Genomic DNA, 17,499 nt, shown 5'->3' on the forward strand with positions numbered 1-17,499 from the left:
CCCTGGTGTGTTTGTGCACGCACATCTGTGCTGCACCCCGACGGGCTGCGTGCTCCTTGCTCCAGATGGCCCTCGTGGACTCTTGGTGCCGTATTCTCCATGTCCGCCTTCGTTCGGTTGAAACTGCCCCGTTTGCATGCGTGTCACATTGTCATGCGTTTTTGTTTGCTTAGTGTTTTTGTTAGAACAGTTTATTTCTATATTTGCAGCACAGAATGAAGGATAAAATAATATATTGGGAATATTTTGTCTGTAACAATCAAGCGTATTGGTACGCATGCACTTTGAGATGCTGAACACAGCAGTGTGAGCGGTATCAACCACCAGACACTGGCACCTCTGGTCAGACCTGTCAGTCGTGTGCACTGCAGACCACATTACTGCTGAAGGGGCTAACCCAACCCAACTCTGTTTATATTTTAAAATAGATGCGATTGACCTGCATCTACAGCCTTGTCTTGTTCTTTTTGTGCTCTGTTCAAAATAGCCAACTGCATACTGTATACTCCATAGTGCACTCAGCATATACTGTATACTAATCTCTGTGGTAGTACGTAGTAGGCTATTTTCAACACTTAACCATGGTCTGACATGGGACTCATTTAAGAATCTGCACAGCTCCTTTAAGCCTTTACGAATCTGTGGCAAAACATACATCCAGTCCCTCTCCAACCCAATTTGATTAAGACAAATCCCCAACAGGTGCGTGAGACTCACAAGAACCTTACAAGCAAGTCCCCGTCCTTTCGCCAAGATATTTGCTAAATGCTTGTGAGATTTCTTGTGAATTTTGTGCATACATCCAGATTTTGGAAGCATCTCGGAGCAAAATCCCTAGTGTCAATGACTGCACTGTTGGTTTGTGTGCAGCTAGAGATTTTGAGATGTTCCTACACACCTTTCAAGTCTTTTATAAAGTAAGACTTCTCAGTAAGATACCTCCTTAAATCCCACGGTCAGCACTGTCCAGTGGGTTTGTCTCTCTCCCCCACTCTTACTGGACAAACCTGACTTTTGGCTTATCTGCCTAAGTGACAAATTGTGCTTTGGGAAACAACCCTGTTATCTAAAATTCTCAACAAACTGGCTTTTTGCTTTGGAAAGTTTAGCTGCGATTTGTGAGTCACTTGTGTTCTTTTGCCCATGGTTCAGTAAAAATGGACTTGAATCACCGTACATACCAATACTACTAGAGGCCAGAAGTGTGTGAGTAAAGGTTCACATCTGATTGAGATTGTGGCCATGGGAGTGGAGGCCAAATTGATGTATCTTTTTGGTGGTCCTTTTCAATCTGGCTGTTACTGGATTAAAGTGGATCACTCTTGCCCAGTGTGTTTAACTCTAGCAATATCCTGCTCGTTAGCTACGGATGAAAGATGCTAAGCACAAGACATAAATACAAAAAGTTAAAATGTAAATAAAGGGCCAATACACCCTCCAAAAAGTTATTAAAAAGCACATCAAGTTATATGACTCTTCTTTTAATTTTCAACAACGAACCACTCATTTGTGTTTGCAAACTTAACGCCTGAAATTTTTCAATGGCACACGCGTTTAAATCGAGCTCTTACGTTTAAGCCAAGTGGGGTTGTGGTTCGTTTGGGGTGTCAAACTCACGGCCCGTGTCTTTTTATGTGTCCCGCTGAGAGCTTTAAAAGCCCAATTGTCTAAAAAGAATAAGTCAAATTCGTGCAGTGACCCAAAACTACGTTTCCTATTATGTTAGAAACGAAGTGAGACATCTCGACACTGCAGTGTTTCCGCATCGATGCGAGATTCCCAATAGGCCAAGTGTAATTGATAATACTGATGCCAACATGTCCAGGAGGAGACACATCTATGAGGATGGAAGGGTGTTTCAAGAAAGATAGAACGCGAACATGTTTGTTCTTCAAAGAGAAAAACCGGTAGGCCTATGTCTTTTGTGTTACGAAGCGGTGGCAAAAAAGTACAATCAACGACGGCATTTTGAGACCAAACACGGAGCTAAGTATGTCAAAATTAGGCATCAAGAAAAACAACAAATTGCCAAAGAATTAAAAGGCAAACAGCGATCACAACAGAATATGTTCAAAACCACAAAGGAAGCGGCAGTAAAAACTGTTTTGATGAGGCTGAAGAAAGGAGGAAATCACCGCGCTTAAAGTCTATTTCAGAGGGGTCGTTTGTGAAGCAACAGCTGTTTTCACAGTTATTTGATATTTCAAGTTTTGAACAAAGTAAATGTGATATCTTTTATTTTTCGTTATTCACTTGGATGGTTGGATCGTTGATTGATGGAGTAATGTGGGTTTCATAACCTAACAAAAATAATTTGTTATAATAACAGAGCAACAAGCAAATCTTTTTACATCTATGCAAATATATGTAATATTTGTAACTTAAATAAGTAATACATTCAGAAGTTACATTAAGAAGTAGTTACATTTATAAGTTACATATGGCCTTCTGTGGGTGACGATATGTTGATGTGTCCCGTGGTGAAAATGAGTTTGACACCCCTGGTTTACAGCAGTTCCTCACACAATGTTGTTTTCTGTGGATTTTAATTCTGCCCAGTTCGTGACCTTCTACTTGCATAAGAAGCAAACAGCGCAGTTCTGGCTATTAGCGTCACTGTAATCACCGCGACTATAATGAAACTGCGTTTATCAGCGCCCGCAGGCTTCTGCAGCACAGAAAATACTGCAAACAACCGCAGCGCTTTCTGGTCTTAGAGAGCGCAATGTTCGTATAAATCCCCATGAGGTCTGGAATGCGCTTTCTCATTTAAATTTAGTTAAATATACGTGCAAAGTGCATCAAAGTAAAAACTAATCCAACAGCTCTCTCCTACCCCCAAAATATGATGGATTAAACGCATTTCCTTTGGTACAAACAGAATGTGGAATGCGCATTAGTAAACGTAGGAATGATTGCCTACCTTAATTCTACATAATCAATAGGTGTAAATTACCATGAGCAACTTTCAATTTGTGCTTGTCTGTCTATTTGTTTGTTATATACTCTAAATGGCCAAAACGTTAACACCTGATAATTACATATATATGAGCTGTTGGACAGCTCATTCCAAAACATGGACATTAATGTGTTGATGGTTTTGTGCATATTTAGTCAGAATTATGCTTAGTTGTGCCTGATTCCAGCAGAAAACACACTCCCCCTGCTACAGAGTTGCAGCAGTATGCCTTACGGCACTCGTGAGCTGGGCTCCTGTGCAGCTGTTTGGCCCCGCCTCCTGCCGCACACTTCTTGCACTGATGTTGCTACCAGAGATACTTGTGAACACTTGTGAGTACTGCAACAGAAGGCAGGTGTTTGCTAAACACTTCGCTCTTTGAATTTCCGAAGTCAATTGCTCTGTGGCTGAACTGTGATGGCTCCATAACTTCCATTTCACAGTGATCGCACTTACAGTTGACCGGAGCAGATGTAGCATTGCACAAATTTCGGAAACTGACTTCTGGTAAAAAAAAATGGCATCCTACTCTTAGGACCCAATCTACTGCCAGCGTTTCTCTGTGGAGCCTACATAGCTGTGTGTGTATAATGTTATACACCTTTATCGAGTTAGCATTGGGTGTTGATAAAACACCTGAACTCAACAAGGACCAGGGACAGCCAGGCATGTATTATAAATCCATCCCCTCAGAATAATAGATTGTGTAAACATTCACAGTGAAATTCAAATGTGATGAGAAAAATGTGATCTAAATTACTATGATCTTGGCAGCTTACAAAGTTTAGAGTTTACAATGAATGATGCAGAATTAAAAAACAAATACAGTTTGCAATTTTGTGTGTGGAAATGAATGGGTGAATGGAGAATGAACAGACTACTTCAAGTATGACCACTCCTACTTGTGATGTGACTGTGATGTGCAGAGAATCATCTCAGAATGTACAGCAAAAAATTTTTTGCCGGACAGATTTGTGCTGTGACGTGCAGATGAAGGATACGACTTGCCTCGTGAGTGCCGTTCAGGCTGGTGGTGATAGTGAAAGTATTGTTGCCTTCGTGGCCAGTTGATCACCTTATAAAAACTTCCAGAATGATAATGAACCACGCCACAGACCACGAGCCATCTCAAACTGTTTCCTTCACCACGCCAATGAGTTCAGAGTGTACAAATATATTTCCTATTATGTAGAGGTTCTCCTGGCTCTATGATGTGAAAAATACCTGCAGTTCGACAATACTCTTTACAGTTTTATATGAAATCGGAATAGCCCTACAGCTGATTAGACCACAGTATCCAAATGGGCATCAAGCATTTGCAGCTGCTGTGAAATTGTTTGTTTACTGTTCTCAACAACAAAGGCAATTTAGATTAGACCAACCCAAACCCAAATTCTGATATAAAAAAAGAATTAACGGCCCACAATGTGGAAACTCAGCTTCCTTACTCTCGCCTCTCGCTTTCAGTCACTCACTCACTCTCTCTCTCTCTCTCTCTCTCTCTCTCTCTCTCTCTCTCTCTCTCACACACACACACACACACACACACACAAATCCTCCAATGTCGATATCAGCCTTTTACACCTGTGCAACATAAGAGTGGCCGATAATCTCAGGCTGGCTTTACCTGTCCTTTCAGCTTCACTGAAACGCAAACAATCCTTATCGGCCATCAGAACTTCTGTGCTTCTCCCACTGCCTCTTCTAGTTCTGGTTTTTCTAGGGTTCAGGAGAATTGCTCTGCCACAGAAAAAGGCAGAAAGTTGATATCTTTTCTTCAACCTTCTCCGGAAACGGCACACGCAAGTTATTTTATGGTGAAAAAAAAAGAGATTTCAGACATGGTTGCTGAAAACTCGATTGGGCTCAAGGTGAGGCGGGATTAGCACGAGCGGTTCTTTCGCACCTTGCTTAGGCCTTTATCTGCAAATTGCCTTTCGGAAGGTGAAGTCTGTGAAAGAAGAAAAATGTGTTCTTTCGGCCCTCGCGCTTAAGTCTTAGAATTATGTCGCCTCCCTTAAAGCCACTTTTGTTGAGAGCAATTACAAGGTGCCGGGAATACCTCCACAATGGATCTGCACCCCCTTGTGTATGTGCAAGCGCACACACACACACACACACACACACACACACACACACACACACATATATTCTAATTCAGAAGTCATTTGCACAGATGGTGACATTTGCACAAAGTCCTTCTGTAATGTCCTTTGTGTACGTTGTTACAATTTTTACGTGTACGTTAAAACTGCAGTTATTTATCTGGAGTCAACACAGTCTGCATCAGTCTATGTCATTCCATAAGACCAGTGCACTGACCCAAAATGCAGATCTCCTTACCCATTAAGTTCTGGAGTAACGAGTGTCGTTCCACGTTGTTTATTTAGCACGTTGGGAGCTCGTTCCCGTAAAACAGTTCAGTCATTCCAACTTCTTCTTCTTCTCTCCCTTCCATTTCCCCATCGGGTGCTGCGTCAGCACCAGTTAGAAGGTGTTTTCCTTTCCATTGTTACTATTTAGTTTTCAGTTTTTGTTCACTAAAGAGCAGTTCCAGTTGCAAATGTCAGATGTAACAGCCTCCAACCGCAGCTCATTTTCAGAAGCCGGGTGGCATTTGCAACCAGACAGCCTGTCTTGCAAGTCTCCCGTGGCATTTAGTTCCTACATGTATGAAACGTTTGGTTAATTGGAGTTCTGCAAAATACATTATCGCAGCCGCCAAAACGTAACGAACGGTTTGACAGGCGTGACTCAGATTACTTATCTGAAGGGAAAATATGAAGGAAAAAACATTCTGGTGGGAAACACAATATTCAAAACAACGTGTTGACCTGAGGTTTGCAAAGCATTATCCATTTGCTAGGGATGAAAGGTACCGAATTTTGCTCTATTATAACATAGCACAGTAATACTGTTTATGTGCCGGCACATTCTAGGCAATATTTATCAAGCATGGTTTTCTGAGGGCTGGTTTCTCAGACAAGGATTAAATCTTGTCTGAACTGTGAAAACCTTGAACGGTGCTTTTTGAAGATCTGGGTCTGGTGATAAGTCATGTGACCAAGTAAACCGGGCTGCTGTGCTCCACAGGTGTGCTCCAAGAACTGCATTACCATTTCAATTTTCTGCTTAACGGAGTCAGCGTACGCGGTGGTGCAGTGACGGGGTGTTCAGGCAAGTGTGTAAGACCTCCACCCTTATGGTCAGGGGCTCTGATTTGAGAGAGGGAGAGAGGAACTAAGCCGAGTCTAAAACTCCTTCCAACTTCCAGAGGCCGGTATAGCGGCTAGTCCAGTTTACAGAAGTCCTAAAGGAAAACAAGACGGAGCCAATCTACTAGGGCATCCACCTGCTAGCAAGTGGCGATGCAAACCAGGTATAGTTCACATTTGACTGTACAAAGCAAACAGAGAGGAAGAGAGAGAAAATACTCTTGGACAGATCTTTGAGATATGCATTTTTACCATCGTGGTTCATTTGTGACATTGGCCTTTATAAACCTTAACCTGAAGAACTGACACAACAGGTCACGGATAAGATCATCCCCATGTAACTCCTTATTGGAAAGAAAACACCTAATACACAGGCTTTTCAGATTTAAACACTCACTAACCACTTTGGAATTTCTGCCATCTTGTGGTTGTTTTACTCCATTACTCCAGTTATTCATTAAAGCAGCAGTATGTAACTCATAAAGAATTTTGACATATTTGTCTAAAACTGTCAATATATCCCAACAGAACTACATGAGACAGATAATCTGTGGAAAAAATTTGGCTCTTCTGGATCCACCTAGTCCTTCTAATGCAGTTTACAAAAATCTAACATATTTTAGCAAAACCATTGGCGGATAAACAACCGTCATCAGTGGAAAAAACTGCTCAGTCCTCCTGTACCAACACCTTCATAACAAGGATGACAGAATTGATGAATGAAGAAAATCAAGCTAAAAAGACCAAGCCAGAGATAAAACAAGGTTAAAAATTGGAGGGCCATGACCTAATGCAGATTTAACTACATTTCAGTTTGACAGGTAGCTAATTATATATACAATATCAGTTGGTGTTCCTCCTGATATTGTGTGTATCGGTGCTGTTACAGCTGTTCTCATAAGTGGTCCACTGTTTATTTTGGACTATTCATATTCAAGAACTTTAAATTCTAAGAATTTTCAATTCTCTCTTCTCGTCTTACCAACAGCAGCTTAAACGAGGATACTGGAAACAAGCTGCAATTATGTAGATCAAGACTTAGCAGCATCAGTTAACTAACTAGAGCGTATATTAAATTGACTATGTAGACTAAATGGAGCTAACAGAATCGTATACATAATAAACTGACAATTCAGTATACTTAAACAGAGTCAAGAACAAGATAATATATATTCCACACATCAAACAACCGTCTCAAACGTAGACGTTGTAGCACAGAAACACCTATAGTAGGCGTGGTTTTGCATAGCTGTCGCGCTATTGGTCCACATTCAGGAAGTGAACACCTGCGTCACTTCCCGCAGTTATTTGAAACTACAAAACAAGTTAGCCAGTTAAGCTACAATCCCGAAATCATAAAATAAAAAATAGTAACTTAACTGAAAACCACTGATATCTGAAGGTTTACTTAGTCTCAGTGTAATACCTTCTACTAGGTAAAGTTGGTGTTTCTTATTAGCTAACTTAATTCGATTGTTAGCTGGTTTAGCTAACAGGTTAACGTTAGACTGTAGTTAGTCATCTAGCTAACGTTGGCTTTTATTTTGTATTTACCTGCATTACTGCTGTAGTTAGCTTGCTATTTAGTCAGTTAAAGAAATGCTGTAACTGTTAGCTTCCTAGCTACGTTTGTTTATAACATGACCTGTCGGTAAAACTAGACACCTAGCTAGCAGTAGTAGTTAGCTACTTCTTCATATCTGCACCTTGGACATATTTGAGTAAAATCTGCATATATATCACCAGATCTAGTCAGAGACAAGAGGGAGCCATGGAAAAGGTAAGTTGCACCGTTTAAGGAGATTAAACATAATATGTATTAAACACTATTATAAAACATAGTATTATTATGTACGGGTGAAAAACTGTAAGATTTAAGAACTGTAAGATTTGGATAAAGTTGGTTTCACGTTCACATTTATACCTTATTTTTAAATTTCAGTAGCTTTGAATGTTTGCATCTTTATTGACCATGGGGTAGCAATGTTAAACTCATCCTTAGTATAAAGGACTACTTTCCCATAGGCAAGAATCTGTGTTGGGTAATTGAATCAATGGCAATGGACATTTTAAAACAAAACCTGGCCACCATAAATAGAAATAAAAGTTATTAATATCAATTCAAGATTTGTAGATTGTTGTTTAGGATGCACTTTATTTAATACAACTTTGGTGGTCTTATGATGGACTGGTAAAAACTGCTAAAACTGCAACAAAAAAAAAAAATGCTCTGTGGCCTCTGAAAACAAAATGTCCATATTATTGTCATGTGCCACTGTCACCTGTACGTAAGATACCGATGCCTCTCCGTGTTGTTACCGCTACTGGGTTTAAAAGAGCTGTAACGTTGACAGCACAGGACTATCCAGCTGTCACAGTAATCTGATCGTTCATCTCTGCGTGCTGTCCCACTGAAAGAAGACCTGCGGAGTGGAGCCTGGTTCACAGGGGGAAGGCTTGTCCAAACGGTGCAGACATCCTGCACACCACATCCAGTTTCCCTCGTATTCCGCTCTTTCTTCCTGTGAAAGAATATAAGTAGAGTTTAGGTCAAAAAGTGAAGAAGGATGATCAGAAAATCTCCGAGCGCCGCGTTTCAGTCTAGGGACAAAACCTATGTCTTCCTGTGGACCTACAGCCAGTTCCAGGTAGCTGCTTTTGCTGTGCGTCTTTGCGCCGCGTCGAGCGCGTTTTGGCGTTCCCAACGCGCGCTTTTACGCCGCGAGTGCGCGCGTAGTCACCGCGCTTGTTGGGTTTGATCCACAGCGGGAGCAGACGGAGTGGGACGCGGTGAACCGCCTGCTGCAGCGTCACGGCCTCAACACCGTCCGCTTCACGGACCCGACCGAGAACAAGAACCTGGCAGGTGTTTACGCGCGCCGTGGAGGAGAATGAGAAAACGGCTGCACGTGGCTGCAGCTTCTAATGACGTGTGTTGGATAAATAGTGACCATGTTGCACACGTACAGCAGGATAACGGAGACATTAGTCGTTATGACTGCCAAGTAATCACATTACACTTGAGCATTAACAAAAGTTAAGTGCAAACTGAACAGCAGTTAGATAAAACATGCAGATTATGAGGACTGTAAAAGTTTGTTGTTATCACATAAAGTGACTTAACTGGGAGATCAAAGCTATTTCATACAATGACCGAGCAGGGCATTTCGCATTAATGTGCCATCAAGATATTCTGATCTATTGCCTTTGAAGTGAGTTGTTTCCTGCTGGTGATGGTGGTTGGTGGCGGTGTGTTCAGAACTGGTGCTGCTGGAGAGGGAGTCCTCGGCCGAACTGCGGGCCACTCTAAGGACCATGCTGGCGGACTCGGAGAGGAGGCAGGCGCTCATCCAGCAGATCCTCCAGTCCAACAGCCGGTTGAAGTAAGACCCGCTCCTCATCGACCAGAACCCAACTAAAAACATTCAAGTTTGAGTTTGTTCTATGTTATATGTGCTCAGGCAAATTTGTGCAGATTTTATTAAAATAATTGATGGTGATGTTTAACTGTGTCACACCAAGCGGTCATTAGAGGCCTTTTAATAAATGCAAGGCAAATCACATGACAATGACATGACATAAAGCCTTTTAATCGCAGTATATTTGGTCTGTATTTTCTAGTTTCAGCATTTTTTGTTCCTTCAAATGGAGATTTACTGGTTACAAGTATGCCAGGATGGTAAATTCCCACTTCATGTGTCTGTTAGGAGGTTTGCATATTAATTACAATTACTGGTATTTTCAGACATCATAAATATTCTATTCTTTTTTTTTTTTTTACTGGATTGAATAATTGAGTACTAGTGATCATTCCCTAAGGATGGGAGGAGTCCAGTATGAGTGAATTCTGTATTCCACACAGTTAATAATGCAGACCCCCATAATGGTGAGTGGTGCTGACCACCTGTTGCCATTTGATATTCTGGAGACTAAGATGAGTGAAATGGTATATGCCATCTGGGGGTGGATTCTGATGGACAACCCATCTATCTTCTGTTGTCTTCTGATAGACAGCTAGCATAACTGCACTGTTAGTTGTTTTGATCTGTTGATATAAAAATGGCATGTTACCTTGCTGTTGAGACCACTGAGCTTTAATACTGCAATAGAAGGTGTCTTACTTCTACCTGAATGTTGGTTTTAGTTTAAATAAAGAATGTCTGCTGATGTCATGGTGCCTGACTGGACGTCCCCGTCACTGCTGACTCTCCGTCCCAGGGAGGAGGTGGAGCAACAGCGGGTGTTGGCGGGGCGACATTCTCAGAGAGCTGAGGAGCTGGAGAGCACGCTGGCCGAAGTCAAGGTCAAAGTTCAGGGCTTGGAGGACTCCTTCATCACTAAAGCGGCCCAGCGGCACGGTCAGCTCCGGCAGCACAAGCAGGACAAGGCGGACGCAGAGGTAGCCCAGAAACAGTCGCAGAGGCAACGGACAGTGTGTTTGGAACTATTTTGAGTAAGAATGTTCTGGAAGGGTCGTGGAGGCCTTAAACGCTTCAGGTCTCTGATTTCAGTATCTGCTAACGTGAACAACTCTGTCTCCAGGTTCTCTGGAATGGAATATTTGTAGCTGGTCTTGGAGTTTACTGTGTTGGAATAGTATTTTTAAATACAGTAAAATGTGTTAAAGAAGCAACCTCACAAAAATAATAAGTGTGTGTGTGTGTGTGTGTGTGTGTGTGTGTGTGTGTGTGTGTGTGTGTGTGTGTGTGTGTGTGTGTGTGTGTGTGTGTGTAGAAGCGTTGCCAGGCCCTGCAAAAGCAGCTGACTGAACAGACGGAGCAGCTGTCTCAGGTGCAGAAGAAGCTGCACCACGCCGTGACGCAGGAGGAGAGACGCGTCTCCCGCCAGACTCGCGTATTCCAGAGGCTCCACGGCCGCGCCCCCCACACACCCCACACCCCCTCCGACCAGCTGTGAGCCTGGACGCACACAACACTTCCTGTTCGACCCATTGTGAACTCACAGTTTGGTCTGTTGTAACGGGTTATTCAGTACTGGTGGTCTCCGCATTGAACGTCTGACGCATTCGTGTTTGCACCCACTTTCAAATGCGAAATACCAACGCAGACTCTCTTAAAAGCAAACTAGAAAAACTAAATTGGAGTAAAGTTCACTGGGTGAAATGAATTTTCCTCTATAAAGAGTTATTGCTTGTATTCGACACTCCTCTTGTCTGACAGTCTGCTTGTGTTTTCCGGAAGAATCCTGGATGTCATCGATGTTTACGAATCCGAAATGCAACAGTTGCGGAACAAACTTAAGTGAGTACATGAACTCAGAGATTTTCACAAGCTGCCGTCATAAAACATGAATATGGTCAGTACACAGGGCTGGGTATCACCAGTACCTTTATGATATGATGCAGGCATTACAACATGATACAATATGACGTCTAGCACTAGTCTATGGACTGATTTATTGAAGGTAAATGTTACCTAAAATAAGTTATTTATTAACAATAATACATTAATAAATTATAACCAATATTATATAAAGACCAGTAACAATCAATGGGAAGATTAATTTTAAGGTACCAACAAAGTCATTCTGTATCGGTCGGTATCTTCTAAGCTCTTTGTAACAGGAAAGGATTTATCTCGCTCACAAATGTTGAAACATTTATAACTTACAATAACATTTTGGGTAAATCAACAATTACCCAAAATTTATTTTTGAGGTGCCACCTGCTGGACGTATAAAATATTTCCCTTAAATGCATCAGTTAGTACCGGGGAAACAATATAAACCTTCATAAATATCAATACAGCCATGACTGCATTGCTTCACACGTCCATGTATTGTACACAGCCCTAGAAAGCATGTTGTTGCACACCTGAACTATTGTGGGATCTGACAGTTATTGAAGTTGATAATAGTATGAGTAGGAGTGTTGGCCACTGAAGCTTTTACATGTCATGTTAACCTTCACCTCCTTCTGAAGGAGCTGTCAGAGGAGAAGCTTGTGTGAGAACGACTCCTCAGATGTCCAGACCACCCACGAGAGTAGCACCACCCACGAGAGTAGCACCGACACCTCCACCTCGGCCCTGGCCTCCTCCAGTTATAAAGCTTTGCTCAAGGTTCTCCCCCCTCTTTCTCTTTTTGTCTTTTTCCTCTCTTTTCTGTCTCTCATTCTTTCCTGTTCGGTGTGCGGCTGATCCTGTGTCGGATTGCTGTGAGATGCCGTTGCTGTCTGAACGTGAGTTTGATTTTCTGCTCTTCCTTCCCAGTCCTACCAGGAGCAGCTGAGGAAGACCAAAGTTCAACGTGAAGATCTGAAGGCCGAAATCCAGCGTCTCAGACAAGACCTGGAGTCCAGGTGCTTATACCATTCATTTATTCACAGATTTAGTCACTCGTTTAATGTGTTACCCATCTATCCACCCATCCAGGGAAATGTAAGATATAGCAACGTACTGAATAGTGGCGGTCTGAATGATAGAGCTGTCTGAGGCTGCTCTCTGATGTTAGGAGATCACTCGTTTGTTTCTGGGAAGTGAAGAGAGCTCAACTGGCCCTGCTGGTTGGGTGGGAATGGGCGTGCTCTATGGGTTAATGAAATTACATTAAATTGTGTTTATACTGGTTTCGCTATGTCATTTTTAAAGTGCCACCCTGTTGTGCGTGTGCGTGTTTTTTTCCAGGCCCACTGTTAAGGAACTAAAATCTTGCAAACAGCAGCTAAGACGAATGGACCGGCTCATCCAACAGAACGGTGTCAGGCACGTGATTCTCAGCCATTACTGGGTTTTACTGCATTATACACACACCCTGTTTGTGTCGAGTTCATACTTGCCAAATTAAATTGGTTGGCTGAGTTTCCAATTTGGATGTGTGAGTTTCCTAAACCTGTGTAAATAGTGATTCGGTAAATGCCCATCAAGCTTATTTGAGCTTTAAGTCGGGATAAAGGTTTTGTTCTGAAGAGGCCTCCGTTAGACAGATCTGATCCCTCCGCTAGGCCGGGCCAGACCCCGAGAGTGGAGCAGCCTGCTGGGGGTGTGAGCGCAGAGCTGCAGCACGTCTCTGACTGCCAGATGTATCTCAAGGTACGCGCGACCCAGCCCGCCTTCATTTTATTTACCCGAGAACTGTGGTAGTGTTACCTGAGAAGCCTTTCTTGAGCTCCGAGAAGAACTTGAGATCCTTCTTGGTTGTTATTAGTGGTGATTGTGAGGATGTTCTTCACAAGACTTTGATCACAGATGTGGAACTCCAGACCTAGTGAGGTGCTGAACCACAGTCTGTTGTCTTCTGGTTTAGACAGTTAAGGCCTCACTAATTGAGGTGTGGTAGATCCTTTGTCTGAACCTAACGGTTACTTGATAAGGGTCTTCAGTGATAATGTTTGGCAGTACTGTGTTGGATTCTCCTTTTTTTGTCCTAATGGGCTGAAAGTGCGAGTTGTCTCGTTTGTTTCCTGGGTTTGTTTTGTTTTAGGAGATCTGCGCTGAGCTGAAGGTGCAGGACGTTGGTCATGTCGTCTCAGCTGTTAAGGCCCGCTGCAGAGAGGCAGATGCCACCATTGCACTTGAAAAGGTAACCGCACTCTGCCCCTTTGCTTTTCTTATACAGTTAATCCATCCCAGAAAAGGCATTTCCGTAGGCCTAACGCATATAAAAGTCCACAGTAAGCTGTTTTTGACATTTTGGTATTCAGCAAAAGTTGCTGAACTCCATTGTCCCTCTGATCTTGTGAAGGTAGAGAAATCGTAGCGAAATGCTATTTACAGAAACCACATAATGCATTCGTTGGCAGATTCTTAATGACATCACAGCCATCTTGACCAATCCAAGGGCCCCGCTAGGGTTGCTCAGGCAGCCGGCTGTTGGACAAGGCCCCAGAGATCACAGCCGTCAGGGAGAGCAGGAGTCGATTCTCCCGATGCTGGAGCTCTGGAGCCAGCAGCTCGCCTCTCTACCGGTTAGCCATCTCACCAACACGTACAATTCCATAATTTCATCATCTTGGCTCCATCTTTAGCAGCTTGTTTAAACACGCATAAAAATATTATTTCATTGTATAGTAGATTATTAAACATAAGTAAAATATGGGCTGCTCTGGGCCAATGAGACCAGAAGTGCTGATGAAGTTGTGTCTGAAGCTGTTTGATGGCTGGATTTTGGCCAACCTCCTTCTTATCTTCATCCCTGTACACAAACCCCACACACACATTATATCTCAGGATCTTCACCGTTCCCTGGAAAGACTGGTGAAAAGGCTGTTGCCATGGCAGCTAGAGGAAACCGTGAGCCCCCGGTGTGATGGCGTGAAGGTGGAGGACCTGATGCTCCTGGTGGAGACTCTGCTGGAGGAGACCACGCCCGATGAGAAGGTTTGTCCTCTACACTTCACCCATGACGTTTCTAATCATGCAGTGCCCAAAGCCCTGCATAAAATATACTCAGTACTCAGTTCATACTGAACAGCAATAAAAAGAAAATTCCTTAAAATTAGCTTTGCTTTTTCCAAAGCTCTTGGTTTGTAAATACTGGAATGATGTTAGTTAAAACTCACTAAGAAAGACATAACTGTTGTAATCTTAACAGTTAAAACTCTTTGTAAAAAAAAAAAGTACATGTTTTAACAAAGGCTTTTTAATCTAAGTTGTTAATATAACATGAAGTAATGCTTCATTCAGATTCTGCCACACAGTGAATGAAGGCTATTAGTAACGCTGTGACCCCTATAGGGGGCCATTCCCTAGCTGGGCAATTGCTCTTTGCTATACCAATAAAGTCCTTTGGCAAGACTCCTAACTCTACACTCTCCTACCTCTGTAACATGACTGAACATTGCTGCTATGGGTAAAACATCGTATGCGTTAAGTGTAAATACTGCTGGAGTTCAGTTAGCGGGGTTCTGTATTAGTGTTGCTGTGAAGGTTTTAGCTCACTGGGTGGCTCCTTCGTTTGGCTGTGATCGTGCAGGTCCTGCGTAGTCCCACCAGACACACGCTGGAGGCCATGGTGTCTCACTTCCAGAAGCTGTTTGACGCTCCCAGGCTGAGCGGTGTATACCCGCGCATGAACGAGGTCTACACCAGGCTGGGGGAGATGACCAACGCCATGAGGAACCTCAGGGATGTCCTGGATATGGGTACGTGCCACACCGATGCAACACAGCCCGAGGGATGGACAGAATACAGGTTGAACCTACTGTCAGACTCGAAAGCAATCTTCAACAGGGATTCTGATGGCATAATTGGCGCACACCTAGAAACCACTTTTAGCTTTAGTGCTAAAGTCTTAATAACAAAGACTGTTGTGGAAGGAGACGCTTTTTGAGGGTCAGTCATGTTTTTCTAGCGACTCACAGCTACACAGATTTGTGCAGGAAAACTTGGGCACCTGGATTGTTAACCAGTTTGCTTTTTTGCTAAGTTGTATATCTGGGTCTAACTCACACTTGTAATCTGAGTGTCTTCTTTCCTCGGTGTTGTGTTAGATGACAGAGCGCCCCCTAGTGAGGTGGTCAACGCTGTGGCCAGAATGGTGTCTTCTGCTGACGCCTTTTCTGGCCAGGATCTGCATTACCTGCTGGGAACCAGTGACATTGACAGGTACCCAGACAGACTACAGGCTGTATAATTGTAATAGACACTTCTTATGCGAGTAAAAACTATGCGAGTAAGTTTATCGACTGAATGTTTTGAGTCGTATTTGTATAGCAGGATTATGAAATATTGGAGTGCATTTTGTCAGGGTTAAAGGTAAACTGTGTGTGTGTATTCTTTTTCCAGCATTATTATGAAGCTGAAGGAACATGAAGAATTCTTCCCTGCCTTCCACACGTTGGTTGAGGAGCTGCTGCGGACGCTGGGTAGGGCAGGGCCTGCCTCATGCATACAGGACGTCTACACGCTACGTTCAGCAGCATTGCTCTGTGTCCACTGGAGGTAATCACCCCCTTTTTGTTCACTTTTCAGACGCCAAGAGCCTTGATGACATCGTACCAGTAGTGAAGTCTCTAAAATCACTGACGGAATGACTTTTTAATAGACTTGGGAATCTTTCTTGTGTGAGGTGTGCTGTTTTTTTTTTTTTTTTTTACTGTTAAATTGTTTGTAAGCTTTTATGAATTAAATGCTGAGTTTCAGTTTCTTATAACAGTGGTGTGACATTCCCCGTTCATACTAGTCTGGTAACATCAGTGTTATATGTAGTACACAGTGAAGGAAAAGAACTGGAGACCACTTCATGGTCTCAGCTCAACCTTAACTAAGCACGACTTTCACTATTACCAGTGTCGACATCTTTAGCCAGGCATGAAAATCTGTCACCTTTCGGCGAAATTCGCCGTTTTGAAGTTGAAAAGGGTGACCTACGTGAATCGTGTAGATCCGATGAGTTTTTTGTTTTGGGGTGGGGGGGGTCGGGAGATTATATTTTAACTATCATATTGACTTAATTAGCAAACAGAGCACTTCCGAAATTGGCTATTTCAATGACAGTGGCCAGCAGTTTCCGCCCAGAACCTTCATAGAGGCCAAATAGCGTTTCAATCATACGAACGTTCTTCATTCATGTTATTCATTTACTGCTAAGCGGGACGAGAAGCAGGACCTAGTGCTACACCGCGGACAAGTCAGAAGATCGTACATTTACCACTACATTTACCAGATCGTACATTTACCACTACATTTACCAGATCGTACATTTACCACTACATTTACCAGATCGTACATTTTTAATTGGGTGGATTTAATTGGGTTATTAATGGTTTCAATCGTTTTCATATTTTGCGGTAAAACAAAGTTACTGCCGTTCGCTACAGCGTTGAACACTGTCAGATCTAACCACAAGCTCTTGTGATAATAGGCCCATCTATCTACCTATTTAAGTTCGCGTCAACCCCGTGTAGTTAACGGTGACATAAAATAAGAAAATATTTTTTTCTAGTGTGTCTGTAGTTGTAACTGGTGAATCCAGGGACGTGTGAGGATCACATTCGCACCAGGGCTGAAAAGGTTGAAGATGAAGTTGTAAACTCTTGTCGTTTGAGTCTACTCTGTGCTTTAGCTCATGTTAGAAAATAAAAACACGTAAACCTGGTATTTTTACAATAATTTTCGCCGCTGATATATGTATTGGTTCATTAAGACGTAATGGTTTTGAGATACTAACGTCGCCTTTCACACGCGGCAACAAAGTTTATTTTTTCACAGCAAAGCAAGCAGATCCCAGGGATGTTCGCGAACTGACTGCCCAAGGAAGGTAAACCTGGCCTTATATAAAGTAATACTTAATTATCTTGTTCGCACGCGTTAGTAAGTCGTGGCAACGCGTTATTATATTTTTTACATGACGTCACCTTACGAGCTC

At 42.7% G+C, this 17,499-nt stretch overlaps 1 protein-coding gene across 2 annotated transcripts; it reads left to right on the forward strand.

The window, feature by feature from the left end:
• Positions 1 to 7,456: 7,456 nt before the first annotated feature.
• Positions 7,457 to 16,525, forward strand: cep70 (centrosomal protein 70). 2 transcript variants are annotated; one of them, XM_076985230.1, is made up of 18 exons: positions 7,457 to 7,610; positions 7,921 to 7,954; positions 8,941 to 9,040; positions 9,434 to 9,557; positions 10,393 to 10,573; positions 10,909 to 11,087; positions 11,376 to 11,435; positions 12,116 to 12,254; positions 12,405 to 12,493; positions 12,819 to 12,896; positions 13,136 to 13,223; positions 13,615 to 13,713; positions 13,934 to 14,098; positions 14,361 to 14,510; positions 15,106 to 15,274; positions 15,623 to 15,737; positions 15,918 to 15,997; positions 16,104 to 16,524. In XM_076985230.1, the coding sequence occupies exons 2-18, from the start codon at positions 7,946 to 7,948 to the stop codon at positions 16,163 to 16,165; spliced, it is 1,887 nt and encodes a 628-aa protein (XP_076841345.1). In that variant the 5' UTR covers positions 7,457 to 7,610; positions 7,921 to 7,945; the 3' UTR covers positions 16,166 to 16,524. The 2 variants fall into 2 exon arrangements, with proteins under 2 accessions (XP_076841345.1, XP_076841344.1); XM_076985229.1 differs by lacking the exons at positions 7,457 to 7,610; positions 7,921 to 7,954 and adding an exon at positions 8,084 to 8,822 and having other exon boundaries at positions 16,104 to 16,525.
• Positions 16,526 to 17,499: the final 974 nt, after the last annotated feature.

The sequence above is a fragment of the Brachyhypopomus gauderio genome, unplaced genomic scaffold, assembly GCF_052324685.1.
Source record: "Brachyhypopomus gauderio isolate BG-103 unplaced genomic scaffold, BGAUD_0.2 sc37, whole genome shotgun sequence".
NCBI classification, from domain to species: Eukaryota; Metazoa; Chordata; class Actinopteri; order Gymnotiformes; family Hypopomidae; genus Brachyhypopomus; species Brachyhypopomus gauderio.

Excerpts from the sequence above, each read along its gene's own strand:
- cep70 (XM_076985229.1), top strand. The coding sequence starts at position 8,742 with ATGATCAGAAAATCTCCGAGCGCCGCGTTTCAGTCTAGGGACAAAACC. Across the intron at positions 10,574-10,908 it reads AGGACAAGGCGGACGCAGAG|AAGCGTTGCCAGGCCCTGCA; the intron begins GTAGCCCAGAAA and ends GTGTGTGTGTAG. Across the intron at positions 12,255-12,404 it reads GTTATAAAGCTTTGCTCAAG|TCCTACCAGGAGCAGCTGAG; the intron begins GTTCTCCCCCCT and ends CTTCCTTCCCAG.